Consider the following 20788-nt stretch of genomic DNA (forward strand, 5'->3'; position numbering starts at 1 on the left):
ACACTGGGGAAGGCAGCAAGGTGAGGGGGGGAAGCACTGAAGCAAGTTGGTTTATGGCACCATAATTCCTTGAGTCGGTCTTGTATCAATCTTCATATCAGGAACCAGCTAGCCTTTGGGAACAGATTGCTGAAGAATTATTTGATATTTTGGAAAGCCAGGCAGATGTGGTTATTTAAGTTAGCTTTTTAATGGTCCTAGTCATGCCGGTGGGACAGCACTTTAAGAGCTAACGGGATTTTGCACTTCTGATGCAGTGTCACTTTTATTCTTGGGTTTTATATTATGATTATTATTATTGTTATGACTAGCCTGAGGTTTAGTGATTGTCAATTTGTTGTCCTGACTGCATCATTCTGATTTTTGTATTTTTTTAAGGTACCTAGCTTAGGTGCATATTTCATGATGTTTATCTTTCAAGCAGAGAGCACTTCCATCTCCTCAATTATGCTAACAGAGGAGAGAATTAATTAGACCTGAACCATGCAATCGAACATCACCTGCAAAGATAACAATCTTATGTCTATTTTTATGTACTAGGATTTATTTTCTGTCTTTTTGAAGGAATTCACTCAAAGCACAGCGGTGTACAGCAAGAATATGTCCTCCTCCTATTTGTTCTACATTTTCCTGCAATACAAAATATTTACCCTTCCATGCTCTCTGGTCTGTGTTGCCATTACAGCTTCTCAATCCTGGGTAATGGCCTCAATACTGGGTAATCTGAAATCTCACCTGGACTGAGCATCTCGTTCATCATTAATTGTGGTGCAGAAGACCTGTGTACCCACCTTGCTGGTGAAAGATCTTGGAGGCCAGTATAAAGCCTTTGGATTTGCCCAGTTGATTAATTGCAGTATGGACACAGTCTGAGTTATTAGGGTAGAACAATGCCTCCTGCAGTTTCTCCTTTGTAGCTCCACGCGTACCTGGAAAAAGACAGAGGCCAAAGAATAAGGAGCTCTTATACTATGAAGGTTACTGTGAGTAGGAACCAGTGGGAGGGAGAAGGAGATTCTGTGCTCAAGGTAAGAGTCCCCCAGGCATCTATCCTTGGGTAAGTGAGGATTGATGGGTCCCATTCCAGGATAATTACCTTGGCATACAGCCTTAAGTAAATATGTGTGTCTGGGAAATCAAAATTGTACATTCATTCAAAAGCAGGAGATAAACAAAAGCCAGGCCTGGATTTCTACACAGGGTAGACCTAGAGTGGTAAAACTTGGGAACAGCAAAAAAAGAGTAGGCCTCCTTTTGCATGATCTGCATGTAGGTGTTTTGGGGGGACACAGATTGAGTGGAACAGAGATGGAATTGTGATGTACACATGCATTTTATAAGGTACACATGGACACTAGAAAGCACACACAAATTTACACCCCACACACCAGCAATCCTGCTCCACACATCCAAAATATCTCTTTCTGCTGCTGCCACCACTGTTGCCTCTTCATTCCAGTGGCTTGATCCTCAGGGCACAGTGAGGCCTCACAGACACAGCTCCCTCTGCATATGGAGCCTGTGACTGCAGGCTTAGTCCCCATGTTCACTGCCTTCTGAGGATCACACTACTAGAAGTCTGGGGGGGAGGGGGAGAGGCAGTGGCGTAGCCAAGGGTGGGCCCAGGCCCACCCACTTTGAGCTCAGGTCCACCCAGTAGCAGCACACCTATGATCCCCAAGCCCCACCAGCCAAAAACTCCCAACGACTGTCCCTCCTGCATACCTTGTAAATAGCAGATCTTCGCCTGCATTGAGCAGCGACTGAAACATACTGCTCGCACCAGCCCCACTGGCTTCCCTCTGATGTATTCCCGCCTATGTGGAAACAGGAAGTTGCATCAGAGGGAAGGCTCTGGGGCCAACATGAGCAGTGTGTATTAGTTGCTGCTCGCTGCTGGTGAAAATCTGCTATTTAATAGGTATGTACAGTGCTGCGTAACCCTAGTAGCGCTTTAGAAATGTCAAGTACTAGTAGTATGTAGGAGAGAGGGGGATGTTTGAGAGACCATATGGCATGCAGGCGAGAGAGGGAGAGACCAAATCACCTGTGGGCCAAATGGAGTTCTGCCCACCCATCTTGGACCCAGGCCCACCCAAAATTGGGTGTGTGGCTACGCCCCTGGGGAGGGGACAGAAAAGAGGAAAAGGCCTGAAATTCTGGGATAAAGGGAAGGGGCACTAATATGAGCAGCAACCAGAAGTAGCATTAGCTAAAATCTTCACTGCTCAAAGCTCAGAGAACTCTGGGAGATGAATCTCTCCTTCACATATTCCATCTGTTGGATAGATGAAGAATGGTGATCCCAAGCATGGAAACTTCTGGAAGGTGGCAGTACTGATTCTGGTTGTTATTCACGCCACTTAACAACTCCTGGGAGATTAATTTTCAAACTTTGGAGCAAATGTAAATATGTGTGTAGACATCTACTTTGTCTTTCTAAAATAGGCTGAAAATTGGTGCCTTTTTGGACTTGTCACACTGGCCTCCTTGAATAAAATTGTCCCCTTTGGGACTTATTTTACAATGGGGCATCTATATCAAAGTTGGGAAAAAGCACCAATTTTATAAAGTCAACAAAGATACCTTACGTACATTGATAAACCAGGCACTTTTCTGGACTTCTCACATAAGCATCCTCTTCTAACATTTCCCCCCCTCCCCCAATCCCAACATGGCCAGGATGGGTTTTTTTTTTTTTTTTTTAATGATAGGACAAGTGGATGGATTTTGATATACTGCCTTTCTGTGGTCACAATAAAAGCAGTTTACATATATGTACTTATTTTGTACCTGGGGCATTGGAGGGGTAAGTGACCTGCTTGGAGTCATAAGGCGCAGCAGTGGGAGTTGAACCCAGTTCCCCAGGTTATCAAGCCACTGCACTAACCATTAAGCCACTCCATGAACTATGGAGGTGCATTTCGAAATTGCAATGAATGGTGATTGTTCCATATTCATAGCATGTAAGATGTTTTAAATAAACAAAAATTCAGATACACCGCTAAAATGTCAACTGGCAGCACAGATGAAATGAAAGCCTCTCAAATACTTCTGCATGACAAGATTTGCTCATACCTTTCCTTGGTTCCTGCCCTACATCTGGCCTTGCACTAATGCTTCATAGCAACATAGTGAATGACAGCAGATAACAATCTATATTGTCCATCCAGTCTGCCAACAAGGTGGCCAGAGTTGTACCTGCCACTCTGTGCATGTTACACACATCTTTGTCCTGTTTAAAGTGCTAAAGCTTATTTAAATTTTGCTTTGATTTCACCCACTTTCTATATAGGGATCCTGTTTTTATCCCATGCATTTTCGAATTATGTCACTGTTTTTCTCCCCAAGACCTCCACTGAGAGGGTATTCTAGGCTGATCTCTGTGAAAAAGTATTTCCTGATATTACTCTGAAGTCTACCACCCAGCATCCTTAATTCATGTCCTCTAGTTCTACTGTTTCCCTGTCTCTGAAAAAGATTTCTTTATATATTAATACCTTTCAAATATTTAAATGTCTGTATTACATCTCCCCTATCCCTCCTTTCCTTTAGTGTATATTTATATTCAGATCTGTTCAATTCTGGTTGCCATATCTCAAAAAAGATAAAGAGGAATTAGAGAAGGTTCAAAGAAGAGTGACCAAAATAATAGAGGGGATGAAACTTCTCCCATGTGAGGAAAGGCTAAAGAAGTTAGGGCTCTTCAGCTTGGAAAAGAGACAGCTGAAGGGGGATATGATTGAGGTCTACAAAATCCTGAGTGGTGTGTAGCAGGTGGAGGTAAATCGATTTTTCAGTCATTCAAAAAATACAAAGACTAGGGGACACTCAATGAAATTACATGGAAATATTTTTAAAACAAATAGGAGGAAATATTTTTTTCATTCAAAGACTAGTTAAGCTCTGGAACTCTTTACCGGAGGATGTGGTAACAGTGGTTAGTGAATCTGGCTTTAAAAAAAGGTTTGGCCAAGTTCCTGGAGGAAATGTCCATAGTCTGTTATTGAGACTGACATGGGGAAGCCACTGCTTGCCCTGGGATTGGTAGCATGGAATGGTGCTACTAATTGGGTTTCTGCCAGGCACTTGTGACCTGGTTTGGCCACTGTTGGAAACAGGATACTGGGCTAGATGGATCATTAGTCTGACCCAGTATGGCTGTTCTTATGTTCCAATATATGCAAATCAAACCCGATTGTCTGTGGACCCCTAGGACAGGTTTGAGTACCTCAGCTGTATAACATGGGTTTTAACCTCCTTGTCAACCTTTCTGTGGCTAGTCTGTGAGTTATGTTGCCACATCCTAGTGAACTCTGCCTTCTTGTAGATGTGATACCTCGTAACATAAGCAGTTGATCAGCTGCTGCCAGCCCTGACTAGCCCTGCAACTTTCTTTCTGATCTCTGGGATGGGGAACAAGATGTTCCTTATAGTCCACCATTAGCTGGGCCAGGAGGAGAGTGTCTTCAGATCCAAAATTTGGTTTCCTTGTTTGAGGGATTATTTTGCTCATATCCCCCTACATGCGTGTCAGCATCCATGTTGCATAGAAATGTGTGCACACAAGGTCTATGCACATACCTTTCTATGCACATATTGCGGAGTAGTACATACGAACTTTGTGGGAGGGGTGGTGATATCACTATTTTATAAACCCTGTGTCTCCTGCTGCACGGTTTATAATCCCTCGGTACACTTTTTCACAATCCATTTTCTTCATTGTCATCTACTTTCCCTGATCTACCTAAAATTACCCTCCTAAGGAGGCTTTGTCCTGTGTATATGCAGTTTATGCACATCTAAAAGGCTCTTTATAAAACTATATAAAAATAATCTCCACTCACTTATAGTTGTAAAGTAGTCCTACATAATATTTTATAAATTCAAAAATCCAAATATAAGTGAATGAAAAAGTCTCAGCAAGTTCTTCCTGGACTATATATATATATACAGTGGTGGAAATAAGTATTTGATCCCTTGCTGATTTTGTAAGTTTGCCCACTGACAAAGACATGAGCAGCCCATAATTGAAGGGTAGGTTATTGGTAACAGTGAGAGATAGCACATCACAAATTAAATCCGGAAAATCACATTGTGGAAAGTATATGAATTTATTTGCATTCTGCAGAGGGAAATAAGTATTTAATCCCTCTGGCAAACAAGACCTAATACTTGGTGGCAAAACCCTTGTTGGCAAGCACAGCGGTCAGACGTCTTCTGTAGTTGATGATGAGGTTTGCACACATGTCAGGAGGAATTTTGGTCCACTCCTCTTTGCAGATCATCTCTAAATCATTAAGAGTTCTGGGCTGTCGCTTGGCAACTCGCAGCTTCAGCTCCCTCCATAAGTTTTCAATGGGATTAAGGTCTGGTGACTGGCTAGGCCACTCCATGACCCTAATGTGCTTCTTCCTGAGCCACTCCTTTGTTGCCTTGGCTGTATGTTTTGGGTCATTGTCGTGCTGGAAGACCCAGCCACGACCCATTTTTAAGGCCCTGGCGGAGGGAAGGAGGTTGTCACTCAGAATTGTACGGTACATGGCCCCATCCATTCTCCCATTGATGCGGTGAAGTAGTCCTGTGCCCTTAGCAGAGAAACACCCCCAAAACATAACATTTCCACCTCCATGCTTGACAGTGGGGACGGTGTTCTTTGGGTCATAGGCAGCATTTCTCTTCCTCCAAACACGGCGAGTTGAGTTCATGCCAAAGAGCTCAATTTTTGTCTCATCTGACCACAGCACCTTCTCCCAATCACTCTCGGCATCATCCAGGTGTTCACTGGCAAACTTCAGACGGGCCGTCACATGTGCCTTCCGGAGCAGGGGGACCTTGCGGGCACTGCAGGATTGCAATCCGTTATGTCGTAATGTGTTACCAATGGTTTTCGTGGTGACAGTGGTCCCAGCTGCCTTGAGATCATTGACAAGTTCCCCCCTTGTAGTTGTAGGCTGATTTCTAACCTTCCTCATGATCAAGGATACCCCACGAGGTGAGATTTTGCGTGGAGCCCCAGATCTTTGCCGATTGACAGTCATTTTGTACTTCTTCCATTTTCTTACTATGGCACCAACAGTTGTCTCCTTCTCGCCCAGCGTCTTACTGATGGTTTTGTAGCCCATTCCAGCCTTGTGCAGGTGTATGATCTTGTCCCTGACATCCTTAGACAGCTCCTTGCTCTTGGCCATTTTGTAGAGGTTAGAGTCTGACTGATTCACTGAGTCTGTGGACAGGTGTCTTTCATACAGGTGACCATTGCCGACAGCTGTCTGTCATGCAGGTAACGAGTTGATTTGGAGCATCTACCTGGTCTGTAGGGGCCAGATCTCTTACTGGTTGGTGGGGGATCAAATACTTATTTCCCTCTGCAGAATGCAAATAAATTCATATACTTTCCACAATGTGATTTTCCGGATTTAATTTGTGATGTGCTATCTCTCACTGTTACCAATAACCTACCCTTCAATTATGGGCTGCTCATGTCTTTGTCAGTGGGCAAACTTACAAAATCAGCAAGGGATCAAATACTTATTTCCACCACTGTATATCATGGACAGCTGTAATTTCTTTCATTGGCATTAACCCCCCCCCCCTTTCTCTTAGGGCCCCTTTTACTAAGCCATGTGGGCACCTACGCATGTCCAACGTGCGCCAAAATGGACTTACCGCCCAACTACCGCATGGCCCTTCTGGTAATTTCATTTTTGGCACGCATCCGATACGCCCGTCTGAAAAATATTTTTATTTTCTGGCATGCGTAGTGGACGTGCGCCATCTAACACGTGTAGTTCATTACTGGCCAAATTCTTTACCGCTAGGTCTATGGATGGCAGTAAGGTCAGAGATGTGCGGCAATTTTGATGAATTTTGATTAATATAGACTTCTTTACTACTATAATTGAATGGAGATTATTTTTATAATTTATTTATGGTTAAAAGACTCCACATACCCTCAATATATTTCTATACAACTGTCCCCTTGTCAAGTAGGCATGTATTTGTATGTAGGCATGTTTGGGGGGCGGAGTCACAAAGTACATGTTTAGTTTGTAAAATACACACCAATGCACCCCCTTCGGCTGTGTACACTTACACTCGTTCCTAGCTGGGGTAAATTGTCATGACTGCATTGTAGCTGCGATTTCTGCAGGTTTTGTGAGGCTTTATATAAAGCAGCTTCAAAATAGGAGATTACTTGCACTCCCTACCTAGACAATCAGTGATAAAATTACATTCTAAGATCTATGAAAATGAGAATGACCAGGCAGCTCACTATGTTTCCTTGCAAAATGTCCAAATTGGTATTTTCAAAACCCATTTTCCAGACACTTTTCTATGCTGTTCATCTGCAGTGCATCCAAATTGCAAGGGGGTGTGTCGGGGGCATGTTAAGGTCAGGATTTGGGCATTTCTCAGACTTGGACATTTTTCAGCCATAATAGAACAAAACAAAAACATCCAGGACTAAAACTAAGATATTTTGGTCTAGACCTGTTTCAATTATGACTAAGCCACAAAAAAGTGCCATAAATGACCAGATGACCACGGGAAGAATAAAGGAATGACCCCCTTACTCCTCCAGTGGTCACTGACCCCCTACCGTCCCCCAAAGATGTGAACGAAACAGTACATACCAGTCTCTATCACAGCTTCAGATGTTATAGCCAGTCCTATTAGAGCAGCAAGCAGGTTCCTAGAGCAGCCTAGTGGTCGGTGTAGTGCACTGTAGAGAAGGGGACACAGGCCAACAATCCACTCTAACTGTTACACTTGTGGTGGAAAGTGTGAACCCTCAAAACCTCACCAAAAACCTACTGTAGCCACATACAGATAACACCTACAGCCATGTGAGCTATTGTAGTGGTGTACAGTTGGGTACAGCATGTTTTGGTGAGTTTTGGAGGGCTCCATATACAATATAAGGGAGCAATGGTGAGAAGTGTACCTGGGAGCTTTTAGATGAAGGACACTGCAGTGCCCCCTAGGGTGCCCCACTGCTCTGCTGGGATGTCCGTGTGGCCAATCTACTCAGAATGCTGGCTCCTCCTACATCCCAATGGCTTGATTTTGTGCATTTTTCACTTGGACTTTTTTTTTCCGAAAATGGACAAAAAAGATAGAGCACAAAAAAATCTAGCAAGTGTCCATTTCCCCAAAAAAAGATAATGTGTTTTGCCATTTCAAAAATTGCTATATTTGATATTCAGATTCTGGACGTTTTGAGCAAAACGTCAAAAGTCGGACTTAGACATCATATCAAAAATGCCCTTCCAGGTCTCAGAACTAAGCTCCTATTTAGTGGATCAAGTACACATGCATCAGACACTGTATGACAATTTAGAAACACCAATACTAACACACAGAGGTCTGAAACAAAAGTTTGCCAGACCCAGCACTGCACAGACCTCCAGTTGCACAACCCGACTTTAGACTTTCAGCAAAATAGCAGCTGGCCTCAGAGGAAGACACTCCAAAAATGCACCTAATAAATTACAAAGGGTTTTGCATTCTTCACAGCAGTTACTTGATGTGCCAAATATTCAGATATTAGAGTAATAATGACTAAAAACAAAAAAAAACAGCTTTTGCCAGTTTTGCACCCATATTTTGGAATAGTTGTATCATGTGATTTATGATTGGAATCAAAAGATTTAAAATATAGAAAGTTGTTGAAGGCCTGGCTTTTCGAACAAAACTTTCATTGAAATTATAATGCTGACTTTATAGGTTTTTATGTATTTTCTATATATGATGTTAACTTGTAAAACCAGTTAAGGATATTTTTGGTCAAAAGTGCCATAGAAACTTGCATAAAGAAATAAAAATGTTTTAACAGAAATGAATTGCTCTGAATTGTCTATTAGATTGTAAGCTCTTTGAGCAGGGACTGTCTTTCTTCTGTGTTTGTACAGCGCTGCGTACACTTTGTAGCGCTCTAGAAATGTTAAATAGTAGTAGTAGTAGTGAATTGGCAGATTTCATGTCTCCATAGGCTTTTATCATGCTGGAAATGAAGTTTCATCCTAGGATCTTTACAGGATACAGCTACATTGCTCTTTAGCAATTGTCTAGCATCAGTTACTCACAATAGCTAGAAACAGTATCAATTTTTTTTAACTCAAGCTGTTAGTAAGAATCCATTTAGAATAAGGATAACCTAGAAGCACTTAACAAATAAGCGACAAAGAGTAGAAAAAGCAGCGTAAAATCTGTTTTACAGTTTTGGGATCTTGCCAGGCAATTGTGGTCTGGATTGGCCACTGTTGGAAACAGGATACTGGGCTTGATGGACCTTCGGTCTGTCCCAGTATGGCAGTGCTTATGTTCTTATGGAACTTTTACTTGTTTAATTGCAAAACAGTGCAACTCAAATACAAATCAACTTACGTATCCAGTTTTTCCTACATAAGCACACAACTGTGGAACACATTACCAAAAGCCTTGAAAACTACGAACGACCACCTAAACTTCCGGAAAACACTAAAATCTAACCTGTTTAAAAAGGCATACCCTACCGATCCAACATAAATGCCTGATCTTTGCAACACAAGAAAACTAAAGAATGTAATCTTTATTGAGACTTTATTTTAAAAACTTGTGTCCTGAATTTAAGGGAAGCAAAGTTTCTATATTTCCAGACATTGCTCGATGGACCCAACAAAGACGGAAAAAATTCCTGTTTATGAACAGGAATCATTAAATATAGGAGCAGTCTTCCAATTACGTTTTCCATGTAAATGTGTTTTGATATTTAAAGAGAAGAAGTATGTGTTTTTTGAGCCAGATCAATTGAGGTTATTCCTTGACACGAAGCGAGACCAGGCTTAATCCCAGATAAATGAGTCCTACATAATTATGGATAACCACTGCTTGTTTTTTTCTTTTTTAATTTAATAGTGTTCTAGCACCAACTTCCTTTGGTATCACAATATCTTGAATCTCTCAATTTGTGGACTATAATAACCAACTGAATATATACTTTTGTTTGTAAAATTTTCCTATTAAGTTAGAATATGTTTCCTAGATTGGTGTATCTTATCAAAGAGTTATTCTTTGTATATTTCATATTAAAATGATAAATAAATAAATAAATAAATAAAAGAATGTAATGGACATAGCACAACTCATCCGTTGTACGATTCCCTAATGCCACATGAACTTCATCTTACCACAATATCACTTTGTATTTGTTTACACCGGAGTCTGTAACACCTCTCCGGTACTATGTAAGCCACATTGAGCCTACAAATAGGTGGGAAAATGTGGAATATAAATGTAACAAATAAAATAAATAAATAAACTAAAAAAAAAATAATCAGAAACAATTGGGACATATTTCATCAACATTGTCTACAGATTGCTTTTTCCAGAGGGCATAGCCTAAACCAGTTATTGTGCTGATTTGCCTATGGTATACACAGAGACATCGAAATTGGATAGTGGATGTTTTAACTGTGGAAATTGTAGCACTTGTACCATCACTATTGAATGTGTTGAGTTTACAAATCCTGCAGACTCTGTGAATTATAGATTGACTTCTAAAATAGATTCCCATTCCACTTATGTTATATATGTTTTGAGGTGCCCTTGTAACAAATTCTATGTTGGTAAGACCATGAGAAACTTGCAAGTAAGAATGAATGAATACAAGTCTTGGACTACCCGCCAAAAAGAAGTGCCGTTAATGGCATATTCTGTCAATATGAAGCAGATTTTGTTTGAGTTGCGCTGTTTTGCAATTGAACAAGTAAATGTTCCACCTCTCGGTGGTAGCCATGATCACCTGTTGGTGCCTGCATGAACAGCGCTGCATCTACCGTTTGCAAACAATAAAACCTAAGGGCCCTGTTTACTAAGGTGTGCTAGCGTTTTTAGCGCACACTAGAGACACCCATATATTCCTATGGGTATCTCTAGCATTAGCGCGTGCTAATTTTTAGCGCATGCTAAAAACACTAGCGTGCCTATAGCGCAGTTTAGTAAACAAGGCCCTAAGTGTTTGAATACTTCATTTGAGTGGGCTGCATTCTTATGAAGGTTTTTGAAATATTTTCAGGTTTATCTCCTGTGACTTGCCATAGTTGAGTTATCTTTCTCTGATAGGTGGGTTTCCTGTTGACGTTTTAGTTATAATCAAGTGCCATTTTGAAACAGGTTTGTTGCAAGAATGTCCTAAGAAAAACATAAGCAAGTAAGTTTTCTAAGAACTGAACCATTTAATCTTGTGGCTTTTGTATTTTTTTTATTCATTTTGCTGTTATTTCTTGCAGATGCTGATATTCAGCCTCCCTTGAAAAAGCCAGTGGGCAAAATGGCTCCCTGTTGTGAGTTAAAAGCTAAGTGCCATTTGAAGATTTTATTACAAAAAGTTTATTTGTGATATTTTGTTTTGCACTGCACATTGTTTTAAAGCATAGCAGAGAAAAGTGAAAGAAAAAATGTTGAATATTGCGGGAGGTTTTTGGCCAATGATGAAGTGAATGTCCGTTGAGTACTAGAGATATTTCTGTGAATTTTCACTGAGCACCACGGGCTTCTGATGTTTTTTCCTCCATGCTATTTTTAGTGAAAGATAGCGTAACCACCTGATATTATTTTGTTTAGAAGAGCTTATACGCTATGAAACAGAGGTCCTGGTCTTGCAATGTGGCTATGGAAAACAAATCGCACTGACTGCCAAAAATTCAATTACCCAAGCCAGTGGTAAGTTTATACCAGCTGCTACAACACAGCAGATGTTATGGCAGAGGAATATTAGCATAATTATAGGAAAAGCAGCAAAAATCTTGGGGGGGGGGGTCTTTTACTAAGCCATGATAGTGTTTTTAACTCGCAGTAGAACTCAGTAGGTAGTAAATGCTAAGAGGCCCATAGGAATATAATGGGCATTTCGGTGTTTACCGCCAGCTGATTTCTACTGCGGCTTAGTAAAAGACCCTATTGGTCAATAAAACTTTCCAATTATGCTAAACCCAAAATAGTTTATAGGAAAGGCTTTTATCGTTGGAACAGAAAATGACAGCAGGTAAAACCATACAGCCTATCCAATCTGTCCATCCATACCAACTACTAAGCTCTGCTATCTCTTCCTTCCCCTCAGAGATCCTCTGTGCATAATGGTTCAACAAAACTTTGCGCACCTTCTCAAACTGGGAGCATGTCTCCATGGACAGTCCTTGGAATGTATCAAGTGCTCTACCAGTGAGCTTTCCTCCCAGATAGCGCACCCAGTCTTTCTGAGGAATTTCATTTAGGCAGCAAATTTTTTCAAAGGCAGTTAGAGACCCTCTATGTCACCTCTGGTATCATCAAACTGTGAAAACAAGTTAGGCCCAATCCGGGTTGTGGATCCTGCCTCTGGCCTTAGCGTAGAAGTTGGGCTGGAGCTTTGGATGTGAGCCATTTCCATTTCCAACTTCATTTTCTGCAGCTGGAATTCATGCTCTCACTTCTCCCACTGCCATCACTCTTCCTGTTCCTCTTGTCACTGATGCTCTTCCCTGTAGATCTGCTGGATTTCAGTGGGCATGGCATCTGGCCCTGCCAACTCACAGGCCTTTGCCCACAAGGAGTTTGATCTCTCCCTAGTAGTTAAACTACGAACAGGTGGGTCCTGCAACACCTCCTCGCTGAATATATCTGGTCACTCTTGTGTTAGGTCAGGCATCTCCAGTGTCTTCTGGACACTGTCAGTCACCATCAGAACACTGCTAATCTCCTAACATTACCATTAAAAAAAACTGAAAAGGAAAGGGACCCTGTTACTGCTGCACTTGTTCACTGTGCTATGTGTCTGGAGGTTGCAGATAAAAATGGCTCTGCACCACTCAGTGGATGGTGACCATCACGCCACACACTGAGGCTGACAATATCACTATGCTGCCACCAAACAAGAAGGACAAGTCTGTCACGAAACACCTAGCCACCTGCCTGGGGTTACCCCATGGCCACTATCCCCAACACAGCTCAGGCCCTCCTGCATCTGCCACTTGTGCTCTACAGTAGCACCCTCCTTCCACTGACTGGGTCACAACCGCCTCTGGGTGAGTCTCCCACAGTTCCCAGACAGCACTCACAGACCCAACACACAAACTACACGGATTCTTTATCAGTCCAAACAGGCAGAAGCAATAAACAATTTTTTATTGTCTTAAAAAATATATTGAACAAGGAACAAAAAATGTGCAATCGGCAAATAATAACAGGTAACTGAAATGGATGAATTATAACACTAACTAAACATTTGTTTACTTTCTAAAAAGTATCTGGGGCGATCAGGACATATAGCTGCTCACCAGTTATCAAATATAAGTTTTTTTTACAGGGCTTCAGCAAAGATCTCTCTCTCTCTCACACTAGTCTCAGATACCTTCCTTCTACATTGGGGTGAGGGCCTTCTCCAATTTCCCTCATAGTAAAAACTATTCATCATCATTCTTTTTATTTGATATACCGCAATATGCAAGAGGGTAAAGTTACAATTCTTTCAATAATGCTGAGGAGGGAGTGAGAAACACATGACTCAAGACAACAAAAACTGAGCTCAGGAAGCTGCTACAAAGTTACACCACCAAAGCAGTCACATCTCTGAGAAATTCACTGAAGCAAGGTCTTGGAATCATGATTCTCATAGCCCCTTATTGCAGAGGCAAATGAAGTTCTCACTTCTCTTAGATCTTTCCCTCAGGAGTCTAATAGGTTGGAGTGTTTACCAACACTGATCACACAAGAGCAGGACACATCCTAACATAAATCCCCTAGTTCTCACAGCTTGGATGTTGAGAGGTTGATATTTCTTCCCTTGCTAGCTGCCAGAAAGGATTCAAGTTTATTAAAATGTGATATACTGCTTATTATAATATATCTAAGCGGTTTTGCATTATACTCAAATATGTTATATACAATAAAACACAGAAAACAAACTACAATGATTGGACATAAGAATAAAAGAGCATAATGAAACATAAAACATAGAGTTCTACATCCCAGGCCCCAATCCAAATTGTTAAGCAACAGGTGGCCCCTGAATAATCAAGAGGGAAATGTCTTTATATAAGAAAGAAGTTTTTAACCCATTATTACATTTTTGGTATGACATCTCCAAATGCAAATAGTTTGGTAGGTCATTCCATAATGATGGAGCCATTACTGCAAAGGTTACCTGACAAATAGTATCCAGCTGGATAGACTGAAATGAAGGTATCACCAGGAGATTCTGTTGACTAGATCTAAGTAATCTCACAGAAGTATAAGGGATTACATAACACAGGGGTGGGTAACTATGCTCCTCAAGCACCACAACCCAGTTGGGTTTTCAAGATTTCCGCAATGAATATGCATGAGATATATTTGCTTACAATAGAAGCAGTACATGCAAATCAATCTCATGCATATTCATTGTGGAAATCTTTTAAATCCTACTGGACTGTGGCCCTCAATGCCCACCTCTGATATAACATGAGAAAAAAGAAAGTTCTCCAGTATAACAAATCTTGTGTTAATGTAAGAATTCCACTAGATTCTACTAAGAGAGCATAAGGGTTTAAATGGAAGAGATTTGCCGTCTGGTATGAGGGCCAGGCTATAGATCCCGGCACCTGCCCTATACAAACACTGCTTGATTGCCTTCTACATGTCAAAGATAGGTCTCAAGACCAACTTGGTAAGGATTCACCTTAATGCAATTGAAGCTTATCCTTGTTGGGTAGAAGGTAAGCCCATCTCCATACTGTCTTTAGTTATTTGCTTTATATGGGGCTTGCTGCTTATGAAACCTCCCATAAATCCTCCCACAGTGTTATGGAACCTCATTGTTGTTCTTTCCCAGCTGCTAAAATCTCCTTTGAGTCACTAGATACCTGACACTCAAAATATCTAACCTGGAAGTTTATGTTTTGGTGGTGGTTACTTCACCATGCAGGGTTTGTAAGCTCCAAGCCCCAGTCACTAATCTACCTCATACTAAGTTTTGTAATAACAGAGTGGTTTTGCACATCAATTTGAATTTGCTTCCTAAAGTTGTGTCGGAGTTCCATCTTAATCAATCAATAGTCCTTCAAACCTTTTTTCTTAAAATGCCCACCCATAAAGGTAAAAATGTACTGCACACCTTGAACTGCAAGCGAGGCTTGGCCTTCTATCTGGAGCAGATTAAAGCCCAAAGAAAGTCTACCAAACTTTTAGTTTATTTTGACCCAAACAGAATGGGGGCTGCCACTGGCAAACACACAGTTTCTGAACTGCTAGAAGACTACATTTTCTTCACTTATGCCCAGGCAAGGATGACTCGTGTCACAGTTCAAAATGTCAGAGCTATGGCTGCATTGGTGGCCCACTTGAGATCAGCCTCCAAAGAGGAGATTTGCAGAGCTGCATCATGGACATCTGCCCATAAATTCACATCCCATTACCACTTAGATTAGGATTCCCATATAGTCCTCCAGAATCTATTTAGGGAATAGAAACTAACTCCACCTCCCTTAGGCCCTTCTATTTCAGTTGCAGACTGCCTTCCAAAATAAATAAATAAATAATAAAACCAGCTTATTGCCACCAAAAATATAGGTGTCTGCCTGTTGTGGCAGCATTTGTGTTCTTTCCCCTTTCCTGTTGAAGGCAGCCTGTAGCTAGGGAGTCTTGTGCATGAGGATTCATAGTCCTGCTTGACCTTGAAGAAAACAAGGTTACTTACCTGTACCAGATGTTCTCCAAGGACAGCAGGAATAGAGTCATCACAAACTTTCCACCTCCCCAAGGAGTTCTGTTCATTTAACTATTAATTCCATGTGTAAAAGGGAAAAGGACAGTGGCAGGAGTGTACTATCGCCCACCTGGCCAGGATGAACAGATGGATGTAGAAATGTTATCAGAAATTAGGGAGGCTAACAAACTGAGCAACACAGTAATAATGGGTGATTTCAATTACCCTGATATTGAGTGGGCAAATGTAACATCAGGGAATGCAAGGGAGGTAAAATTCCTTGACGAAAACAAGGACTTCTTTATGGCGCAGCTGGTACAGGAGCCAACAAGAGAAGGAAAAATTCTAGACCTAGTCCTTAGTGGAGTTCATGATCTTGTGCGGGAGGTAATGGTGCTGGGGCTGCTTGATAACAGTGATCTTAATATGATCAAATTTGATATCGGCTTTGGAGTAAGTACACACAGGAAATCCAATACGTTAGCGTTTAACTTTCAAAAAGGAGACTATGATAAAATGAGAAGAACGGTGAAAGAAAACTTATAGGGGCAGCTGCGAAGGTAAAAAACCTACATCAGGCATGAATGTTATTCATAAATAAGCAGGAGAGAGAACACACAAAAGTGTGGAGGTGCACTTGATCCCCACAAAAAAAAAAGTCCAGTACAAGGCAGAGAAGGAGTGGGGAAGGTAGGCTCTTTCCAAACAGAGAGTAAGACGTATGATTAAAAGAAGTTCATTAGTAACATAAAAAATAAAAGTAACTCAACACAGCCATGTTTCAGCGCCGGAGCGCCTTCTTCAGGAGTCACTATTGAGATCAAACGACTTCTGCGAACAGGAAATACAGTCTCAGTGAAAGAACCTACCTTCCCCACTCCTTCTCTGCCTTGTACTGCTATTCAAAACTACCATCCTGGAAGCCCAGGCCAGATATATGCTGTGAATTAAAAAAAGGAAGAAGGAAGACCAAACGACAGTCGGCATGGTTAGAAAGTGAAGTGAAGGAAGCTATCAGAGCTAAAAGAAAATCCTTCAGAAAATGGAAGAAGGAATCGACTCAAAATAATAAGAAACAGCATAAGGAATGTCAAGTCAAATGCAAAGCACTGATAAGGAAGGCAAAGAGGGACTTTGAAAAAAAATGCGTTGGAGGCAAAAATACATAGTAAAAATTTTTTTTAGGTATATTAAAAGCAAGAAGCCTGCAAAAGAATCAGTTGGATCTCTAGATGACAGAGGGGATAAAAGGGGCAATCAGGGAAGACAAAGCTATAGCGGAGAGATTAAATGAATTCTTTGCTTCGGTCTTCACCAAGGAAGATTTGGGAGAGATACAGATGCCAGAAATGGTATTCAAAGCTGACAAATCGGAGAAACTGAATTAAATCTCTATAAACCTGGAGGATGTAATGGCTCAATTTAACAAATTGAAGAGTAGCAAATCTTCTGGACTGGATAGTATTCATCCCAGAGTTCTGATAGATTAGAAAAATTAACTTGTGGAACTATTGTTAGTATTATGTAATTTATCTTTAAAATCAAGCATGTTACCAGAAGATTGGAGGATGGCCAATGAAACACCGATTTTTTAAAAAGGATCCAGAGGAGATCCAGGAAATTATAGACCGGTGAGCCTGATGTCAGTGCCGGGCAAAATGGTAGAGACTATTATAAAGAACAAAATTACAGAGCATATTCAAAAGCATGGATTAATGAGACAAAGAGGGGCATTTTCGAAAGAAACGTCCAAGTTGCAATTTGGATGTCCTTTCAAAACGGCAAAATCCAGGGGCGGGGAAACCCATATTTTTGAAACAAGATGGACGTCCATCTTTCGTTTCAAAAATACCGTCAAAGACATCCAAATCCTTAAATTTGGACGTCCCTAGATTTAGACGTCCCTAGACATGGATGTTTTTGACTTTCAGCAATTTTTGAAACCAAAGATGTCCATGTCAAAAACGTCCTAATGCAAGCCATTTGGTAGTGGGAGGAGCCAGCATTTGTAGTGCACTGGTCCCCCTGACATGCCAGGACACCAATCGGGCACCCTAGGAGGCACTGCAGTGGACTTCATAAAATGCTCCCAGGAACATAGCTCCCTTACCTTGTGTGTGGAGCCCCCCAAAACCCACTACCATAGCCCTATGGGGGCACCTAGATGTGGGTACAGTGGGTTTGTGGTGGGTTTTGGAGGGCTCACTGTTTCCTCCACAAATGTAACAGGTAGGGGGTGTATGGGCTTGGGTCCACCTGTCTGAAGTGCACTGCAGTACCCACTAAAACTGCTCCTGGGACCTTCATGCACTGTCATGGACCTGAGTATGACATCTGAGGCTGGCATAGAGGCTGGCACGTCATATTTTTAAAGATGTTTTTTGAGGGTGGGCAGGGGTTAGTGACCACTGGAGGAGTAAAAGGGGGTCATCCCCGATTCCCTCTGGTGGTCATCTGGTCATTTCGGGCAAATTTTTGTGCCTTATTCGTTAAAAAAACAGGTTCGGATGAAAGCATCCAAGTGTTCGTCAGGGACGTCCTTGTTTTTTTCAATTATGGGTCAAAGACGTCCAAGTGTCAGGCACGCCCAAGTCCCGCCTTCACTACGCCTCCGACACGCCCCTTGAAATTTGGACGTCCTTGCAACGGACTGCAGTTGGAGACGTCCAAAATCGGGTTTTGATTATACCGATTTGGACGTCTCTGGGAGAAGGACGTCCATCTTCCATTTTATGTCAGAAGATGGACGTCCTTCTCTTTTGAAAATGAGCCCAAACACCAACATGGATTTAGTGAAGGGAAATCTTGCCTCACCAATCTATTACATTTCTTTCAAGGGGTGAACAAACTTGTGGATAAAGGTGAACCGGTCAATATTGTGTATCTGGATTTTCAAAAGGCATTTGACAAAGTATCTCATGAAAGACTCCTGAGGAAATTGGAGAGTCATGGGATAGAAGGTAGTGTCCTATTGTGAGTAGAGTGGAACAGGTAGACATGAATTGATTGTTTACTCTTTCCAAAAATATTAGGACTAGGGGGCATGCAGTGAAGCTACAAAGTAGCAAATTTAAAACAAATCAGAGAAAATGTTTCTTCACTCAACATGTAATTAAACTCTGGAATTCTTTGCCAGAGAATGTAGTAAAAGGAGTTAGCTTACCGGCGTTTAAAAAAGGTTTGAATGGCTTCCTAAAGGAAAAGGCCATAGACCATTATTAAAATGGACTTGGGGAAAATCCACTGCTTATTTCTAGAATAAGCAGCATAAAATGTATTGAGCTTTTTTGGGATCTTGCCAGGTATTTGTGACCTGGATTGGCCACAGTTGGAAACAGGATGCTGGGCTTGGCAATACTTTTGTATTTATGAAGCAGACAGTGGGAATAGGCATGCATGCACAGTGAGATGGCCTAGAGACTTCTAGAAAATGTTGCTGGGGTACTGTTTCCTACACTGGGTTTCATCAGTGATATCACCCATGCACAAGGATTCAAGTCTTGCTATCCTCAGAAAACACTATTTTATGATGGCATTTTATGAATTATGTTGTAAGTTGCCTCAAGTTTCCCAAGGGAGATGGTATATAAATTGAAATAATATACACATAATACATACCCAGCAAAAGATGAGAGAGAATAAGCACCACACTGAGAGGTGAGAAGACCACATTGACATTCTTGTCCTTGGCAGTGAGTTTCTGGAAGAGACTGAGGGAGACTTTGGTAATGGATTCAACAAGAAAATCTGTATGGTTAATGCTCTCTGCAGAGTCTAGCTCACAATGGGGCCATGGACTTGCATAGTTAGCACAACGGTGAGGAGGCTCAGTTTCCACAAAGGGCTTTAAGGTAGTCACAAGCTCTACTGTATCATTAATGCTGGCTTGAGTAGGTTGGCATGAATGTTTGAGTTCCTGTGTGTCTCCTTCCTGCCTTATCTCTTCCTTATCACTAAGAGCTTCTGTAGATTGTGATAAATTTCTCTCTTGTGCGCCATACAATGTGGACGTTGTCTGAGGCTCATTATCAGCAGGTACTGCACTCACAGGTGGGATTGTCCCCGTTGTGTTCCAAGATGTGACTGTTCCTGGAGGATCATTATCCACGTGACCTTCCTGTTTGTACACAGGTTCCATGTCATGTTTCGGCACCTTTTTGGTACTGGGAAGAGTGGAATCATCATTGGAAATCTGAACGAAAACAGAAGCAAAAAAGAAAAAAGACAAAAGAATGCGAATAATACATCCTGTCATTAGGATGACTACAGAAGATCATGTAATCAGGATGGTCTTGTGACTCATCGCCCATAGACAACACAGATTGGCAGTGGTAACAATTACAATATATGAAAATCTGCCATTACAGCATCCCACATCACTATAGTCATTTAAAAAGATCTTCACTACCATAAATGACGACAAGAAGAACAAGAACAATATTAGCTCATGTGGAGATCCATAAGGTTCTGTCTTGCTTGGATGCAGAGATCTCTAGTGGCTCTGCTAAAATCCTGGATTTTGACTTGTGAATGTCTCCACTGTTTTCAAAACAAGGGGAGGGCTCTCATGACCAGTGAGGTAATGGTAGAAGGAGGGAAGCTGAGATTGATACAAATTCCCAGCCCATCTCTAAACTTTGAGGCAGTCCGCCTAAATATTGTGATTGGCGCTGACCCCCTATATTCAATGCCGGGCTGTATCCGGTAACCGGCACTGAATATCCGGGGTTTTTTTTTTGGTTGGCTCGAACTTAACTGGCTATGTCAATATTCGGCGCTGGCTGATTACATTTATAGCGGCCAAAGATAGGACTGCTATTTAGGCAGTCTGATTTGGCCGCTAAACTTAGCCAGTCAGTGCTGAATATTGCGAGTTATTGCGCAATATAGCTGGTTATCTTCTCAGTGCAAACTGGCAATATTCAGCAGAGATAACTGGTTATCTTGCGTTGAATATTAGCAGTTGGGCACCGAAATGCTATTTAACTGGTCAGTGGCCATTTGTCTTTGGCTAGCCAAGCCATTGTAGCACAAGGGTGCACATTAAGGGGTTAGCTGACCCCAAGGAAGAGGGAGTTGTGGATG

The 20788-nt window shown here is 41.5% G+C and overlaps 1 protein-coding gene across 1 annotated transcript in view; it reads right to left on the reverse strand.

Annotated features, from left to right (window-relative positions):
* Positions 1–20788, reverse strand: part of SERPING1 (serpin family G member 1) — a 58861-nt gene that overhangs the window by 12741 nt on the left and 25332 nt on the right. The window contains exons 3-4 of the mRNA XM_030186217.1: positions 19322–19895; positions 792–929 (exon numbers count right to left, since the gene is read on the reverse strand). Of these exons, the coding sequence (XP_030042077.1) occupies positions 792–929; positions 19322–19895 (712 nt within the window). The remainder of the gene's footprint in view (positions 1–791; positions 930–19321; positions 19896–20788) is intronic.

The sequence above is a fragment of the Microcaecilia unicolor genome, chromosome 1 (genome assembly GCF_901765095.1).
Source record: "Microcaecilia unicolor chromosome 1, aMicUni1.1, whole genome shotgun sequence".
Classification (NCBI taxonomy): Eukaryota; Metazoa; Chordata; class Amphibia; order Gymnophiona; family Siphonopidae; genus Microcaecilia; species Microcaecilia unicolor.